General features: G+C 39.2%; 2 protein-coding genes across 2 annotated transcripts; both read right to left on the reverse strand.

Annotated features, from left to right (window-relative positions):
• Positions 1 to 282: 282 nt before the first annotated feature.
• On the reverse strand, positions 283 to 14,895 carry LOC131456333 (tetratricopeptide repeat protein 39B). The gene is made up of 19 exons (XM_058624598.1): positions 14,792 to 14,895; positions 10,839 to 10,873; positions 10,612 to 10,716; positions 10,295 to 10,426; positions 10,141 to 10,211; positions 9,982 to 10,049; positions 9,513 to 9,577; positions 9,314 to 9,419; positions 8,972 to 9,037; positions 8,706 to 8,814; positions 8,553 to 8,620; positions 8,420 to 8,479; positions 7,251 to 7,412; positions 6,907 to 6,998; positions 6,668 to 6,788; positions 6,162 to 6,273; positions 5,701 to 5,818; positions 5,480 to 5,596; positions 283 to 5,003 (listed from the first exon to the last, which is right to left on the reverse strand). Exons 1-19 carry the CDS (start codon positions 14,828 to 14,830, stop codon positions 4,907 to 4,909), a joined length of 1,743 nt encoding a protein of 580 aa, XP_058480581.1. The 5' UTR covers positions 14,831 to 14,895; the 3' UTR covers positions 283 to 4,906.
• A 3,311-nt stretch (positions 14,896 to 18,206) lies between these two features.
• Positions 18,207 to 18,614, reverse strand: LOC131456394 (histone H2A-like). The gene has a single exon (XM_058624685.1). It carries the CDS (start codon positions 18,594 to 18,596, stop codon positions 18,207 to 18,209), a length of 390 nt encoding a protein of 129 aa, XP_058480668.1. The 5' UTR covers positions 18,597 to 18,614.
• Between the last annotated feature and the right edge of the window lie 270 nt (positions 18,615 to 18,884).

Raw genomic sequence — 18,884 nt, forward strand, 5'->3', positions numbered from 1 at the left:
GTTTACTGTATTTTTTTTAATTAAGCAAAATAACAAAATATGTAATTTGTGAATTTGCAATGTTAAAAAAGTAAGTAAGAATGAGAAGTTCTGCAGAGCTAAAAGTTGCATTCAACAAACTTCTTTTTGTCTATTTCATTCATAATGAAAAAAAACTTTTTTACTTTTCCAACTGTTTTTGTGCTGAATGGATGAATTTTTCCTTATATTCACATAAACAACAGAATAATGAACAATGAATTAACAACAGAAGCAGAAAAGCAGAGGGAGGAGAGTCAAAGATGAAGTCGATTCATTTATTTGGTTGGAGAAACTTCAGATTATCTTCACATCAATAATAAATGAGAATTCAATAAAAGCAAAGATCAGATTAAACTAAACAATAAAGTAAAGATCAAAGTTGCCAGTTAGGAAACATGCGGAGAAAAAAACACAACTTTATTTCACAACAAAACATTTTTTTTTGTGACGGACGCGTCATAGAGGCAGGAAGAGACGATCACATGACCTTGAGGACAATGAACTAAATAATTATGGCTTTTAAAATCAAGATGTATTGCACACGTTTCACATTCGAGCGTAACATGAGTTAAAAAAGGAGTTTTTATTTAAAAGAAAAGTAAAACTTCCTCAAATGTCAGAGATGTTTTTAGCAGTTAGCTTGTTTGTTCAGGCGAAGGAAAGATTTCAGCTAAAATAACATTTAATACATCGCTCACACTAAGCTAAATTAAAGTGGTTTTGTTCAAACTGAAAAACATAGATTAAATGTGTTTGTTTTTTTAAGTAAACAAATTTTGATTTGGGTTAGCTACAAAAGAAAATAGCACTTTAGTAGTTAGCTTTGACATTGCTAACCAACTGATTTTGTCAGCAACTTAAAAATATTCATTAAATGATGGGTTTTGTAAGTAAACTATTATTTAAGTTTACGCAAAATTAAGGAGGTTTGGAATTAAATTGTTTGGTTAACGTCACATTTTACATATTTGTTATAATTTCAGCTAAAAAAAAGGAAAAAAGCTTGTTTGGGTATTTCTTAAAATATCTTCTTTAAATTAGACCGTGTTATTTACATATTTTTTCAAAATGTCAGAAACAGTGAGTTCAATAGTTTTATGTAATTTTTTCGGATATTGAGGAATTTCTCAAAATGTATATATTTTTTATCTTTAGAAAAACTCTTACATAAAAACCTAATTATAAGGGAATTTAAGTTTTTATATAAGTGGAATGTCTCGTGTTTAGATTTTACTCTGGAACATTCAGATCGAACAATCCAAACATTTTAATTTTTTGTGCTCATTTGAAAACTAAAACAATTAAGTTGAGACGACTCAAGAAATGAACATTTAACGACATCAAAAGTGACGTTAAAATAAATTAATCTTTTTATTGCACCCCGTGGTGATACAGACAACGTACAGTCAAAATAAAACATGCAAAGAAAAGTTTATTGATAGCTGCAGTTTAAGAATCGTTTTATAAGTTATAAGTTAGTTCATTTATAAACGTGTCGTCTCCAGGTGTATTGCAGCATGCGACAAAATTTGACGTTTTACAGTAACAGTAAAAACTGATACATGCTAAAATATAAGCACAAAAATCTATTTGGAATTATTTATATAACAAATATATAACAAAAACATCGCATTACTGACACGTTCCTATTATTATTATAAACATTCATTTTTGAGCGGCTTAACGCGCATAACAACTTTGCATGGATGTCAGGTGTGGAGAAAATGCGGTATTGTCATAACACTCGGACCTGTGCGTTGCACCAGCGCCCCCCTAAGGTGAAACGTAAATGGAGCAAGCGAAAAAATTAAGTTTCACAAAACCTCAATCGGGACAGCCTCGACTCAACAGGAAGACGGGGGTCCATCTTGGCCATTTGTACGCTTCATAAGTTATTAATATTATCTGATTGGTTGAGACGGCTTAGTCTTCAGACAGGGTCACGTCATGTTTGCGATGTTTTACGAGATGAGATCATTAGGACTGCTCCCTAAAGTTGCATTGAGGACACTGCAAGTAAAGTTAAGTCAAAACTTTTTTCATTTAGCTGAATAGTAAGTTTATAATTTGTATTTTTAGTTGTAAAAATATGAGGCACAACTCATTACCCTTTAGTTAAAGCGTTATTGCACATGGAGACCAGAGGTGTCACTGTTCTCCAGATCCTTGATTTGATTTTCGTCATAATTCAATACTCAATCTCTTTTAGCCCAGGGGGCGTGGTTAATAACCCTTTAACACCGAGCGTATCACCGACAGGGTTAAATCTTTGATTCCACTTATGCTTTCAAAGGTCGAGATCGTGACGCCCCCTAATGGAGACACAAGGATATTATTTCCTAATTAGCTACCAATCAAAAATATTCAATCTTTTTTTGTTCTCTTGTTCTTTATTTCCTTTGCTAAAGTCTCACTGAGCATTAACAGTTGATTTAGCATCGTAGTGCTTATTGCGACAAATCCTTTAGAACAAAAAACAAAACAAAACAACAACTCCTGAATTTTAATTCATCACATTTGGCGAATCAAACCGTTTGGAAGTGTCCGATTAAAAAGTAAAGACGTAGAAAAAAAGGAGGTTACACTCAAAGGTATGAAATACAAACTAAAACAAACCAAAAAAAAACCTCGACACGTATAATTTGGTCTTTCAGTTGATACATTCATCACAGGAATCATAAGGCTGTTTTATTCAAACTCAAACATGGAAGAAAAGGCGACGTTTACGCGTTGTTTTCTGTTGTTCGATCATTTTATAACTCTTTAATTAACTGTAAGTTGTACGATTATTATACATTTACGGCACTCATAAAAATCTCTATAAATATCTCATCAAAAAAAACAACTTGATTGCAATAAATAATATCAAACTACAAAAACATGCCGGATTAATGGTGCGTTCCATTTGTAGTCAGAACTCGGAATTTCCGAGGTCAGGAAGGAACTCAACCCCACAGTACTGTTTAGTTTTTATTCGTAGACACGTTGCCGCATGTAGACTTCTCTGTGGAAATTCACTCCCAGCTCCGACTTCCGACGTAAATGGAACGCAGAATTAGCGGGGAGTGGATCATAGATTGTGCTCGTTTTTTTAAATAGTCACAACATAAATAGACACTCTTCATCAGTATTCTGCTGCGTATAATATTTATTAGACATAGTCGTTGTCTTCCTTGGCTCGCCTGCTTACAAACAGTGACAACGTTAGCAAAGACGCTTGAGGCGCGACGTTTCAGTCGCTTTCCGATGTTTGAGTGAACGTGGGCCGAGTGTACGTTTCAAGCATGCGACTATTTCTCAGAGGCGGAGCTGCTTCAACTTTATCAACAACCACGTTCCTTTGTAGCAGGAAATTCATGAGGAGTTCATGCAGCAGGTAGTGAATTAATGCTAGTAGGTGCTTACAGATTAGTAGCAATTTCGTAGTTTATGATAACTGAAGTTAGTTGTTGTGGTTATGCTAGCAGTTCATCTTCTCTGGCTAGTGGTGGTGATTTTTGTGTTGTCAGCAATTGGTAAAGTTGTGCTAGTAGTATTTAAAAATAATGACGTTAGCCTCAGAGTGGATGTGCCAGTAAGCACTAACAGCTATGCTAGGAGCAACTAATGTGTTTATGCTGGTGCAGTTAGTGACATTACGTTAGTTGGTTCTAACGTACAGTATGTTAGTAGCAGATTTTATGGTAACGCTTGTCGTAGTTAGGGTGGTTATGTCAGTAATAGTTGCTGTAGTTACACAAGCAGTTAATGTACGCTATTAAGAGCTAATATATTTACGCTAGTAGCTAAAATTGCAGTTATGTTCCTACCAGAGGTTGTAGTTATCATGACAGCAGTTGGTGAAGTTAAGCTAGGAGGATCAACACATGTTGGTAGCAATGCTTGTGGTGGTTATGTCGGTAATAGTTACTGTCGTTATGCTAGTAAGAGCTAATATACTAAGAGCTATTATATTTATGCTCGTAGCTTTAACTGCAGTTATGTTCCTATCATGGTAGCAGTTATAAGAGCTAATAGCTAATGGTGAAGTTATGCTAGTAGATTTTAACACGTTAGTAGCAATGTTTGTGGTGGTTTTGCTTGAATAGTTAATGTAAACAATGAAGAGCTAATATATTTATGCTAGGATCTGAAATGTAGTTATCTTACGACATAGCTATGATGGTAGCAGTCAGTGAAGTTTAGTTTAAGTTAATTGTGTTAGTAGCATTTATTGTCGTAGTGATGTGCTAGTAAGTGCTAATAAAATAGGCTACAGCAAAAAGTGTAGTCATGCTAGCAGCGACACAGATCAAACTTGTTTTCAGACCAAATTTACAGTATTTGACAGTATTTTGTTTTTTTTTTCTTCAAAAATCCTGTGGTTGTTCACAAGCCAAGTGACATTTGTCGCGATGAGCGCGAGCGTTTTCATTTAACAACTCTGCCTGCGAGAAATAAGGAAGTACGGCTTCGTTTTCCCCGACACGGGAACAGAGTGTTAGTCATTTACAGAACTTCTTCTTTTATATTGCTGATAAATGTGTGCATTTACAGCCATTGGTGTGTGTGTGTGTGTGTGTGAGTGAGTGAGTGTGTGTGTGTCTGTATAAGCCACAGTTGGTGAGAAGGCTGTGTTTTGCGTGGCGTGATGATGATATCATCAAGAAAAATGAAAAAAAGGCAAAGTAAAGAAAAGAGTTCATATCGTGTGTGTGTTCAAACAAAAACACACACACACACACACACGTATAAGCGACTCACAAAATAAATACACAGACAATAAGATTAAATAAGATAAAGCTTGTGAAGGAAAAACAGAGTGAACAGAAAAATCCCGACACACCTTTGGTGTCTTTGTTTACGAGGTGGCGTGAATCCCTGCGTGGGTGTTTCCGGCGGAGGATCACGGCGTGCCGACAGGTGACCCTTTGAGGCTGTTGAGAGCCGCGTGGATCCTAAAGTGCAGTCTGGACTCCATGGAGTAATCTTTGTAGTTCGTCCTGATGCAGAAAACAACTTTAAAACATGGAAACATTTTTCTTATTTTTTTCCCTAACAAAAATTGTGTGAATTCTAATGCACAGAAACACACTTTTTTAGGTAAAAAGTATGGTATTTTTTTGTTAAATTTTGACAGAATTTTGTCCTGTATTGGAGGAACATTACAGTCTGAAAGAGACAAGCACAATTACCTTATATCCCATTGGCAGATTTAGTTTTCTCTTCAAACAATACAGATTAAATAAAGTTTCTAATGCAGAAGTTAATAAAAATGAGGAACATTAATATTAACAATTTTTGTCAGTTTTTCTATTTTTCTAGCTAAATTTGCTCATACCACACACATTTGACTTGTGTTTTATATGTGACTGATGAGAAAATCTGAAATGTGATTACACTATGTATAGGAACACTGACGATAACTTAAAAATTCAGTATTTTTTCTAGTTTTTGGGTTAAAGATTTTTTGACTTACTTGGCGTTCTCGATGAAGACGGCAGCCTTCGCGAAGTCTCCCTGTTGTTTGTACAACAAACCCAACTCATAGAAAGTGAAGGGAATCAAGTAGTGATCGTATCTGATCCGACTCTCACTGCAACACACACACACACACACAGGAATTTATCTCACCGCCGTTACACTTTCAGCAGATAAACACTGACTGTGTGTGTGTGTGTGTGTGTGTGTGTGTTTTACCTGGACAGCACCTGTGTGAAGCACAGCTCAGCCTGCAGTAACCTGCCCAAGTGTTTCAGACACAGACCCTTCAACATCTGGACCAGACAACTGTCGTCTGGATGAAACTCGGACGGGTCTGAAGGACACGACTGGGAGTTAGCGAGATGCTAAAAATCATGACTCTTATCGTCAAAGATTATGAACTGATTAAAAAAATTCAGTTTTAAAAATAAAATGACTTCAGATTTGATTTAATTTCAGTCTTCATGATTACAACGGTATGTCACACTCTCACAAAGATGCTTCAAAAGGTTAAATCTTGTGTGTTTACGTTGCCTTTTCACAAAAATAAAAGCCTTATCTCCCAAAACACTTAGCTCTGGTTTCATGACTCAGCAGCTCTGTGTGCTGAATTCAGTTTTGATTGGGAATTGGGATTTGAAATGATTTGAAATGATTTGAAATGATTCCAAACTCACTGGCGTTGTTGCGTAGCTGCTCCTCGGCCGCCTCGATGGTGACCAGCAGAGCCTCGGTACAATCCGCTCTCTTCCCCACGATGGTGAAACCGTTCCACACATACATCATTTCCTGTTAAACAGAAAATATTTCAACTTATTATGTTTAACCCTTATGATATTAAACCCTAATTTCTCTTCTTTTTTAATAATTTTCCCTTTTTTTCCAGTGTGTCATATTTCACTGAATATACCTTGTTATTTGATTAAGACAAATGAAAAATGTTCAAATCAAAACAGTTCAAACCCTTATTATTATTTATATTATTGTTATGAATAATAATAATACTAATAACAATGATAATAATAATCTTAATAGAGAAACATTTAATAAGAAGAAGACAAACAAATTACATTTTAGTCGACTAAAACTACACTGAAACTCAAACATCTCAGACGACTAAAATAAGACTAAAAATTAATGGTATTTTAGTCGTGTGTGTGTGTGTGTGTGTGTGTGTGTGTACCAGTGCAGGGATGACCAGGGGCACGAGGTTAGCAGCTTTGTAGCGTCGTGACTTCCTCACGGCAAATTTCTCAGTCGGGATCGACTTTCCCGCCAAACGCTGTTTCAGACCTTCCACCTGTCTGCACACACACACGCACACGCACACACACACACACACACACACACACACACAAAATGATCATCACTGCTTCTCGTTACATTTACTTTTTTAGCGTAAAAACGCGGAGGCCGACTGACCTGAAGAGCTCGACGATGTCCTCCCCCGTCCTCCTGACTTCGTCCTCTGACATCATACTGAGGATGGCGGCCTTCTGGAAAACATATATGGCCTGGAAGAAGAAAAACAAACAAACAAAAACAACATTTAAATCCACTTGTAATCGCAGAATTGCTCAGATTTGTGGGATTTAACTGACGCCGTTGAGTCTTTTTTCGCCTTTAAGTCTACACAGCTCCCCCTACAGTTTTGGAAGCCTCCTGATTGTGAGGAGTCCAGGTCCACATTGAACCACGACACTGAGACGTGACAGAACAACACACAACACACACTGCGACACAGTATTTCGGGGATTAACGTTCACCTTGGACCAGCGGCTCTCCTTGCACAGCAGGTCGGCGTAGCGATACGCCTGCTGCCACTCCTGCTGGTACGTATGAGCCCACATCAGCTCCCAGTAACACAGATGGTGGATCTGCTTCCACTCCTGCTGGCTGCTGATGCACTCCTCGTACCTGGACCGAGCCTGAGACCCAACACACAACGCTCCTGTCAGTGTGTGTGTGTGTGTGTGTGTGTGTGTGTGTGTTTACAAACAGATTTGTATTATATGTCGCTCAAATTTTTCTTCAAATTCAATTTTAAAGGTTTGGAAAATTGTAGAAAAGTGTTCAAATTTTTGAGAAAATAAAAGACATTTGAGGGAAGTAAGGACGTTAAAATTTTGAGAAACCAAGAGGATGTTAAGTAAGGCAGTCAAACTTTGGTTGAAGAAAGATATTTCTGGAAAGAAAGAAAACATGGTGATTTGGTTCAAAACTGAAAAAATAAAAAGCATTTAAGGAGGTGGTACAATTTAGGTACAAACCATTTTTCTAACATTTTTTGAAAGTCAGGATCTGGTGATTAGGTCCAATTTTGAGAAATAAAGAGAAAATTCTTTGGACAGAGAGGACACTGAGTAATGTAGCCAAAAGTTTGGTTGAAAAAAATGCCTTTCTTCAAAGTAAAGATGTGGTAATTTGGTCCAAAAATTGGTCAAAAATGTACCCTTGGTAAGTAAATTTGATTTGTTTTTTGGAAAGTAAGGACATAAGGAAAAAAAAAAACAGGACGTTAAGCAAAGTAGTCAAATTTTAGTTAAATTAAAAACATTTAAAAAATAGAGAAAATAAAGGCCTTTTTGGAGCATGAGGAGATTTAATACGGTGGTCAAATCTTGGGAAAACATTTTTTGAAAGTAAGGTAACATTTTGAGAAATAAGAAGACATTTTTTTAGACTGAAAGGACAATGAGTAATGTAGCCAAATGTTGGTTAAAAAAGGCCCAAAGTAAAGTAAAGACATGGTAATTTGGGGAAAAAAATTGTGAACCAAGAGGACGTTAAGTAAAGTAGTCAAATTTTGGTTGAGTAAAACAATTCTGGAAAGTAAGAAAATATGGTGATTTGGTCAAACTTTGAGAGATAAAAAGACATTTTTGGACTGAGGACATTAAGTAATGTGGTGAAAATGTGTGAATGTGTCTCTGACCTTCTCGAAGTTTCCTCGCAGTGTGGCGATGCGCGCAGAGTAAAAGAGGATAATGGAGCCCTGAAAGGAGAGTTTATATTAAAACACACTCGCGATTTTGGTTAAATCACGAGTGTGTTTAGACTCGTCGTACTTTGGGGTATTTGTGTTGATACGGCTCCAGCAGAGCTTCAGCTTCCACCAGGTTTCCCTCGCCAGTTCCTTATCAAACACAACATAAGCATTATTGAAAACACTTGAAAACACACTTGAGAGGATTCCGGTGATGAAATGTCTGTTTTCTCACCGAGAATCAGTGAAACATAAGTGTGGTAGAAAAGCAGAGTCAGCGCGGAGAGGATGGATCTCAAACTGTGACTGGAGGAGCCTTCTCTCAACTGAGACAGACCAAAGTCCTGCGGGGACAGACCACAGCCGTGAGGACGTCCTTCAGGACACTCACACTTAAAACTCTGCACTATATTATTGTCCCACGTGGCTGGAAACAAGCGTTCATTGGGTCAGTCGTCAAAACTGTGAAAGAAAACGATGATTTTTCTTCGGAAAACTAACCCGGTTTCCGGAGAATCCGATGAATTCAAGTAGCCTCAAAATCCTCTGAGGCAGCAGAGACAACATCTGAGGAGACACACGGAGACAAACGTCTCAGATTAACGTGAAAATACACTTTAAACTGCTCACACAGAATCTGAGACTGTAGATCTGTGGTTCGCCAATACGCAGATGACACAAGACTAATTATGATCAACGAGACAAACGCTTGGTTTTACACCAAATATGAATTAAACCGACTTGAAATGAACTGAAATCAACAACTACTTTAAAAGCCTCTGATGAGAGAGAAGACACCGTTATAAAAGATTATATATAAAAGATAAATCAAAGAAAACTCGCCAAGTTGAAGGAGCCGATGCCAAGTTTGACTCCGCCTTCGTACTGTCTGAACGAATCAGACTGGCCCGCCAGGTCCTGAGTGACATTCAGCACATTCTGACAATCTCTGTCAAACAGACATTAAATGGTTTTTAAAAAAAACCAAAACATTTAAACGAAGGTTTATGTGGATAGTTTAGGACCGGGATCAGTGGCTCACTTGTAGATCTGGTAGCTGGTTCGGATCTTGATGCCTCCTTTGATGAAACTGATCATGTTTTCATCCTGGAAACAAAACAAAAATAATAATAAAAAATCATTTTAGTTTTCCTGGATTTTGGTTTGACTTTTAATTTTGTTTCAGTAAAAACTAAAAAAGACAAAGTGAATTTCACTGGAGTCAGACCCAGATTAGATTAGATAAAACTTTATTAATCTATATATAATAACATATATATATACATACACACACACACACATGTACTGTATATATACATATATAGAGAGAGAGGTGAGAGAGGTGTCAATTTTCTTAAGTAACAGGAAGTTACTACATGTAAAAAGATAGGTGTGAAAATGACAGGAAATGATGTACATACACATGTTGTTGTTGACAGTAAAAATAAATTGTTACAACAGCAGACATTTTATTAAGCGGATATATTGATGCAGCTAAAGTAAAGTGGTACCTGGACGAAGGTGAGCGTGGCTTTCTGCAGGAGACACTCGGCGTAGCAGATCTCTGCGTGCATCTCCTCTGTGAACACAAACACATCGGTCACATGACGCCCACTCACCTGTCAATCAAAGCAAAGGGTGGGGGGGCGGGGCTTGAGTGTGTCGCGTACCTTCCTGCAGGTTAGACTGTTTGTTGATCAGACTGGACAGAGATCCCACCACCGAGTTCTTCTTCCTGAACCTGCGGGAAGTGAAACGTTCGGTGACGAATGCAAATCACATTAATACAGGGTCGGGGGGCGGAGCCACGACGCGGCGCCTCACCTCTGACAGGTCTGCAGCGCCTCCTTGATGGTCGCCATGGCGGTCTGGATGTCTCTGGGCTCGAACGTCATGGCCGCTTGCATCACCAGGATGCTGCTGTAACCCAGGGCGTGGTACATGCTGTCCTTGCACCTGCACAACACACACACACACACACACACACACACCATGACAACACACACACACACACACGCAGTAGTAAGTCACACTGTTTCTGTTTTTTCTTGGACAAATACTCGTCACAATCACTGCATGGGATATTTTTTATGTCCCCCGGTTTGAGGACGGCGTTAACATCGAGGCGTTGCCGTGGTTACCATGGTTTGAGGAGGTCCAGGGCTTCAGAGAACTTGTTGTTGAGGACGAGGTTGAGAGCACACTGAGTTTCCTGGATGGCCGTGTGCAGGTCCATGTGACAGGCCCTGGGGGGGGTGGGGGGGGGTCAAGTAAAAGAAGAAACATTAAAAAAACAAAAACAGGAAGTTATATTAAAAAAGATAGTAAAAAATAGAAGTGAAATGTGTGTGTGTGTGTGCAGACTCACGCTGGTATGCGGTCGTAAGCGTCTTCAAAGCAGTCCTACAAACACAGAAACAGTCTGGTTACATCGTTAATATCATTATCAATATGATCTGGCCTCTGATTGGCTGCTGCTGAATGTTGGCACATTACAAAAACATTGTTTACGCTACTAAATTTAAAAAGAAATAAATTCAAAAGGTTAAAAACTGTGTTTTGTTGCAATCTAGTCAAGGCCTTAGCCACGCCCACAGTGAAACGTCCTGCTAGCTAACACGAATGGAGAGAGACAGGAATACACACACACACACACACTGGTCACAGTCACAGTCACAGTCACAGTCACACACACACACACACACTCATTCCCCAAACACCACAATCCAAGACATTTTCTATTTTTGCATGTGAACTTGGAGGCAACAGCACTGCTTACACGCACACACACACACACACGCGCGCACACACACACACACACACACACACACAGTCTCTGGAGCCTCAGTAGAAGGCTAATAATAGCAGTGGCTCATTACATAATCACGTACAGCTGCAAACACACACACACACTGGTCACACAGACACACACACTGGTCTCACAGACACACACACACACACTGGTCACACAGACACACACACACACACACACACACACACAGTTGATGTGAGATTACATGTGTCAGTCGAGACAGTTTACGACATTATCGCGCATATCAATAAAGTTTCACGAGCTGCTACATGCTAACAGCCGCTCACACACTCCTGTCCTCCGTTCACACCTTCATCTCACTCTCTCTCACTCATTCACAAACACACTGACCTCCTGCTGAGCGTGTGTGTGTGTGTGTGTGTGTGTGTTTGTGTTGTTATAAATGAGTGCAGTTTAACCAGCAGCTCCAGCTCATGAACTCACAACACAAACACAAAATTTCACCTCAGAATTGACATATTAATCTGTAATCTGGTGTTTATAAAATATGAGATTACGGTAAAATATGTCCATAATTGTTGACTTTTCTGATTAGAAACTAATTTCACACCAGTTTCATCAATTTTAAAAACAAAAACATGAGGTTTTTATTTGTCGGCAAGTTTAAAAAAACAAATAAATAAACACGAGCGGGTGAAGTTTCACACGGACACAGGAGCTTCTCTTGTGACAGCATGAATTAGTTAGAACCCCCCACACACACACACACACACGCACAGTGTCGTGTTTCTAGTCAAACTCACTTCACACAAAAAATAAAATCTGAAAACTCCAGAGGAAAAAAAAGTTTGCAAGAAAATACGATAGAATTTTCCTGGAAAAATCTGAAAAACATAAAAATTATTCTCACAAACTTCCGAAGAATCGGACAACATGCGATTCTATCGAACATTGCGATGAAAAGCTGTCGCAGTAGTTCAATCAAGGGGAATTTTACAGATTTGGTGTAATCGTGAAGGTGAAGAAAAAAACACGCAAACTTTTTTGCAAAACATTTTAAAGTGGGAAAAAAACAAAACAAAAAAAAGATCGCCAAAACTGTAGCTCCTCCTTGTGGCACTTTAACAAAAATTTGACAACTATATATCGCAATGTTATTTTTTTGGGCGAAAAAACATGAACATTTTGAGTTTTCCCGACAGAAACGGTGATTGTAATTTGAGTTGCGTACGTAGATTTGCCACGTGAATTATCTTTAAAAACTTAAAATAGAAACTTTCTTTTGTTGTTACGTTATAAACTTAACTTGCTCTGCAAAAACTTTCGTAAAATTGAAACATCTTGTGATAAAATGTGTTTTTTTGTCGAAAAAACCACAATGAAAAGTTTGCGATGTTGATTTGAAAAAGGCTTGTGTGGAGTTTCCTGAGCCTGAGTCTGATTATCAGAACAATGAAGTGGTAAAATATTGTTCATCATTATCAGCTCGACAGTAAATATCTTTACATTCCATTCATACCTGTGAAAACCAGCGTTCTTTATCCTTCACGTCTGACATGATGACGGGGCTGTGTGTGTGTGTGTGTGTGTGTGTGTGTGTGTGTGTGTGTGTTAGCGGAACAGACGACACATAGAGTTATTGTTATTTGTTGCTGGGCAGAGACGGACGACAGCCGTCCCACTGTCTTTACGTGGTCGTTTTTATAGTCAGCTGAATTCCTGGGGTAATGAAATGATCGGGAATCAGCGAGAACCACGGACGAGGCGTTTGTGAGTCCGGGACAAAGAGACGACCTCGTGCTTGTATCTTTAGAGCGATGTGTCGTACGAGTGCTAAAAATCTACGTCCGTTCGCGTCTTTATCTCAGACTTTTCTAACAGGACGCTGAAGTGTGTAAACCACTCACTCACTCTCCCACACCAAAGCCCACAGTGATTTTAACATCCCAGCACACAGGGGCTGTTGATCCACCGCTGCCTCCATCACTAAGTTAAAATGTCTTATTTTGTCACTTCGGCTTTTGAAATCCTTTGCTCAGATTTACTTTACAGTGACACACAGTGACCACACGAGGCAGCAGTAGACCAGCAGCTCCTGTGTCCACTGCAAGCTGAAATCACTGACTTTCTCTATGGGGTTTGGTGTGGGAGCGTGAGCGGGTTTTTACCTTTTCTCCATCTCCAGCTTAAATGCTTAAAGTAGAAAATCCAAAGAACCTATGGAGGAACCTCAAGAACCTCCCACAATCACCTCCAGAAACTCCTTCAATCAGGCCTGTTCCTGAGTTCCTGAGTTGTCAGAGCGACACTCCCTGACCAAACAACAAGAACCAGGGTGGAACATCAGGCTTTACGAGAAACACTGAGGTTAAAATATAACTGTGTCATATTTACTGAGCTGTAAACTCAGCTCTGCTCAACGTCACGACGTGAACGCACGTCCATCGCGTTCATGTTGACCTTCAGATTTAAAGGTTTCAGACTCGTGTTCTCTCCAGTTTGTTCTGCTGAACGGAAAAAAACAGCCTGTGGCTGAAATCAGATCTGTCATTTACATAAGTGCCTGTCCACACACACACACACACACACACACACAGTATCTCCTCCCTTAAATCTGATTATACTCCACAGATACATTAAACACGATGATCAGCAGCTCACCTGCGCTGAACTTTTACAGCTATATACGTGGGAGAGGTTGAGTGGGCGGAGTCACGGCAAGACTCAAACGTAAAAACATGCGATGGGAGAATTTTTTTTTACTGATTTGCGTTCCATTTATAGTTGGAACTCGGAGTTTTCCCGAGGACGTCTTTCAACCAGCGTCGACTGAAACACGTCATTCACGTTGAACGGGAAGCGGCGCTAGCGTCGGCTAGTCAAATCACAGCATTCGCTCATATGCTACATCGTGTCCAAATGGAGCTGTCAGACCAGATTGACAGCTTCAGTGTGTCCGACAACGGTGGACAATAAAACATCTTTATCACTTCAGCAGCATTAGTAACTCTGCTACCATGTCGCTAATCAAATCACACTACGCAAACATTAGCATTAGCTCATACGCTACGTCATCTGTCATCGGCCATTGACAGTTTTTGTGTGTCCTACATAAATAGCTATGGCGCGTTCCATTTGCAGTTGGAACATTCCGAGGATGTCCTTACCGCTGCGGAGACATTGGCTGAAACACTTCTCATTCACATTGAATGGGAACCAGCAAGAAATTGGGGGGGAATTTTTAAACTCGTCCCGAAATAACGAAATAACGCAGCTGCTGGAAAAAACCTGCGTAACGCGTTGAATTTGTTCATATTCAAAAGTTACGTAGTGCAGTTTTACGTTGAAAAGCGATGTATGAAATTGTACGATTTTCGTGTTTGAGTCTACAATAAAGAAACAAACACACACAAAAATCGTATTTGTACGATATTATCAAAGAACCTGACGTCACTAAAGTCAATACACAGTTAAATAAAATGATGTTCGTTTTCTATATGACACCATTATAATACCGTGTGTGTGTGTGTGTGTGTGTGTGTGTTCACCTCCTCCTCTCCGGTCTCTCCGTTGCCTACGTGGGCCATGTTCGTGTCCTGCGCCTGTCCTCACTCAGGTCCGCAGGTTCGGCTGCGGTTCTGCTGCTGTTACCAGGAGGACAAGCTTAGACTTAGAGGAGGACAAGCTCAGTTCAGTCCCATGTTCGTCTGTGCGCGTCCCTCCGTCGGTCTGTCCTTCCGTCTGTCCCGCCGGCTGTGCCTCCTCCGCCGGTTTGTTTGTCTTTTTCCCGGTCCGTGTTCGTTTTATTCCGTCTGTGTCCGTCAGTGGTTTTTCTGCGTCGCTTCCGTGAGGAGGAGGAAAAAAACGTCTACGTTACACACACACACACACACACACCTCCGTGTTTCTGTAGCTCCGCCCACACAGAGCGAGAGAGAGCGAGAGAGAGGGAGAGGGAGCGAGAGAGAGCAAAACATACTAAATAAAATAATGCAATATTCGTTTGTAGTAATGTTGTTTTGTTTTTTTTAAACAATTCAAAAACATATCAAAAAATATTTTATGGATTTTTTTTAATTGAGAAACCAACGCCAAAAAAATGATAGAAAGAAATATTTTTAAATCTACAAGTAAAATAAAAGATATATATTTTTAATAAAAATCAAAAAATATTTCGTGGAATTTTTTAAATTTCAGAATCTAAAATTGAAATTTCATTTATTTCACCATTTCTAAAATATTCTAAATATATTTTAAGGACTTTTTAAATAGCAAACTGTGACACAAAAAATGATTACATTTTATTTAATATATAATGTAAGAAGTTGATCCTCATGTATGTTGGGAAATTTAAAGTTTAACAAACAAAAAGTGTTAGTGTAAAATTCTAGATTCTTGTGTGAGTGAAATAATCCAGGCCTGGAAGTAAAAAAAAAATACATATATACTGTACATTTAAAACAACGGGGTTTAGATAATGTTTATCTAAATATAAATTCACTGTAAACGTCTTCTCTCAGAGTCACAATTAAAACAAACGGAATAAAACCTGTACTTTGTTTTGAAAAAAAAAACAATCAGTTTCACGGTCCTGTCGATTTAAAAATGAATAAAACTACATTTCCCATCAGCCCCTGCTGGGAGCAGTTAATGCGTGTTGTGGTTGTGAAATGTTTTTTTTTGTTTTTGTTGAACGTAAATATTGTGCGATGATGAGAATCAAACAAATTGTTTTGTAAATATATAAACACAGACTTTCCGTTTTTCTTTACCTCATCTATCATTGTCTTCTTCTTTCTCCTCCAGCTGTCCCAAGAGTTCCTGCTGAAGCTCCGCCTTCCTCAGCTTGTCGCGGCAGAGCATCGCCCTCTGCGCCTCCTCCTGCTCCTTGTCCAAATTAGACAAAAATTTGTTCAAACTCGATAAAAAATGTGTTAAATTAGACTCAGAACTTACTAAAATTTCAACCAAATTTGAAAAAAAAAAATGGTGCAAATTTGACCCTTGACATTTTTTTTCTTTTTTGTAAAATTTTGGTTACAGTTTAACAAAACTAACCTGTGGTACATATTTTGAATGTTAATAATGTTTTTACAGTAAAATTAGTAACGCAGTTTTTGTTTAAGTAGTGGGGGGGGGGGGGGGGTCGTTGCATTGGAAATATAACTAAGAAATGGGTTTTTTCGTAAACATTAGCAACTCATTGTTTTTATTAAACAATAAACTGTGGAAAAGCGAGCAACAGCAGCTTTGCCTCAGACCGCCGTGTTTTTGGTTTCGTTAGACGTTTGTATTCTGTGACGTTAATTTGTGCAATTTTTCGGTAAACATTAGCTTCGTATTTTTGTTTTGTTTTTTAACATTACTTGGTTTCTGAAAAAAAAAATAGAAGGCAGATGACAAACCAAAAATTTGCTTCAATTACTCGAGAATCCCGTGTAATCCTGGGTATTTGCAATTTTACTTTTTACCTGGACCTCAGCGGCTCTGCTCCTGGTCGCCTTCACTGCATCGCTCCGGAGTTTCCTCCTCGCTTGTACGTTTGCCCGCAGTTGTCTCCGCCGAGGGTCAAGTTCACGAAAGTTACCAAGCTGAAGAAGTCTACAGTCAAAAACATTCACTTCCTGTTCTTCTCCTGCCACGGTATCTTGACTCCTCCCTCCAGCAGGTGGCCCACTGCTCACCGTCTTGACGCCGTGTTTCTCGTCATCTGCGACATGTTTTCGTGGGGGTGAATCTTAGCGTCGGTAGTGTAGTTTTCTTGGTGGAAGTTGGTTTTTTTAGGTGTCGTCTGTACTTTGGGTTTTCCCGGTAACTTAACATTACATGTCATTTAGCAGACCCTTTTATCCAAAGCAACTTACAATGGAATTGAATACAATCAGCCAGGGGTGGAGTCGAACCTACGACCACGATGTCTTTCGCACACAGGGTACCGGTCTTAACCACTGAGCCACTCCACCCAGTAACTGCGTAAACAACTGTTGTTGAACAAATAAAAACTGCACAAACATTTGAGCTAACTTCCTGTCCATTGCTGTCATTTACATTTTTTTTAACAATTCTACAGCCATAAAATCAAAAATAAATCAGGGTCAACATGTTCTGATATTTTACAAATATATCTAATTTTATACATTATATATGTGTACATACATTAAAACTATACTCTCTGAAAGACACTGACATTCTCAAATGTTGATTTTTTTTTTTATCCTAAATTAATCAGAAACCCTGATTCATAGCAGATTTTTTGTCTTTTCTGGCCTGATATTATTTTAATATTTTATGTATTACATTGACCATACATTGTAATTATAATAAGTTAGATTTATTTATAAACCACCTACAAAAACAGTTAGAGATGTGAACTTTGAAATTTAAACCAAAATACAATGCATAGCAATGAGACCAAAATCATATTCATGGTTAATATTCAATGGAATTGTTTTTTTTTTTTTTTAATCATCATAAAAGTACTTAATGTTGTCATTTCTTTCTTGGACAATAATATAAAAAAAATCCCTGAGTTCTGTGATACCAACGTTTTGTATTTTACAACATGTTTGATTATTAGCATACAGTATATCAGTGAACCAAAATAAATAATATATATAATTATTATTTCTGTTGTTTTTCGTTAGTGTAGGATTTTTTAAGTCCAGGAGAGGGCAGCAAATAACCACCATAGATCCAAGCTGCTGTAGCTGTGATGTATGCTGATGTTAAAAAGTAGAACATGGTTATATATTCTTAAATATTACATGTCTAAGAAGTTACTTACACTCATGGAAACTGATTATATAATAAATAAGTGCATCTGACGGTACTAGATTATAACCTGAAGTTAAGTATAATTTTGATTAAAAACTAAACATGTGTTATAGAAGAGGTTTGAGTTGAGTCTTAGAGAAAGTGTGTGGCTCTTAAAAGAGCCGTTGTTGTGTTGAAGGGTCCCCGTGTTCACTTCTTGGACGCGGCCTTCTCCGTCTTCTTGGGCAGGAGAACAGCCTGGATGTTGGGCAGAACTCCGCCCTGAGCGATGGTGACTCCGCCGAGCAGCTTGTTGAGCTCCTCGTCGTTGCGGACAGCCAGCTGCAGGTGACGCGGGATGATGCGGGTCTTCTTGTTGTCGCGGGCGGCGTTTCCAGCCAGCTCCAGGATCTCAGCGGTCAGGTACTCGAGCACGGCCGCCAGGTAGACGGGGGCGCCGGCACCGACACGCTGGGCGTAGTTACCTTTCCTCAGCAGCCTGTGGACACGGCCCACGGGGAACTGGAGCCCGGCCCTGGAGGAGCGGGTCTTTGCCTTTGCTCTGGCTTTGCCGGCATTGGTTTTACCTCTTCCAGACATAATGTGGGTGTTGTTTGATTTCAGGACTCAGACAAACTGTGACTCTCACTGAGCAAAGCCTCCCTTTTATATCGCTGGAAAACGCGGCTCCTCCCGGAACTTTTGGCGGACATTTTAAAAACTCTTTTGTCCAATGAGCAGCGGAGCTTCACAAAGAGGCTCGCGCATCTGGGCGGCGCCGAGCAGCGGAGCTTCACAAAGAGGCTCGCGCCTGTGGGCGGCGCTGAGCTCCAGGAAGAGCCGCTGACCAACCAGGAGCCGGAGGACGGGAGCACCGTCACCGCCCTC

Source organism: Solea solea, chromosome 3 (assembly GCF_958295425.1).
Source record: "Solea solea chromosome 3, fSolSol10.1, whole genome shotgun sequence".
Lineage (NCBI taxonomy): Eukaryota > Metazoa > Chordata > Actinopteri > Pleuronectiformes > Soleidae > Solea > Solea solea.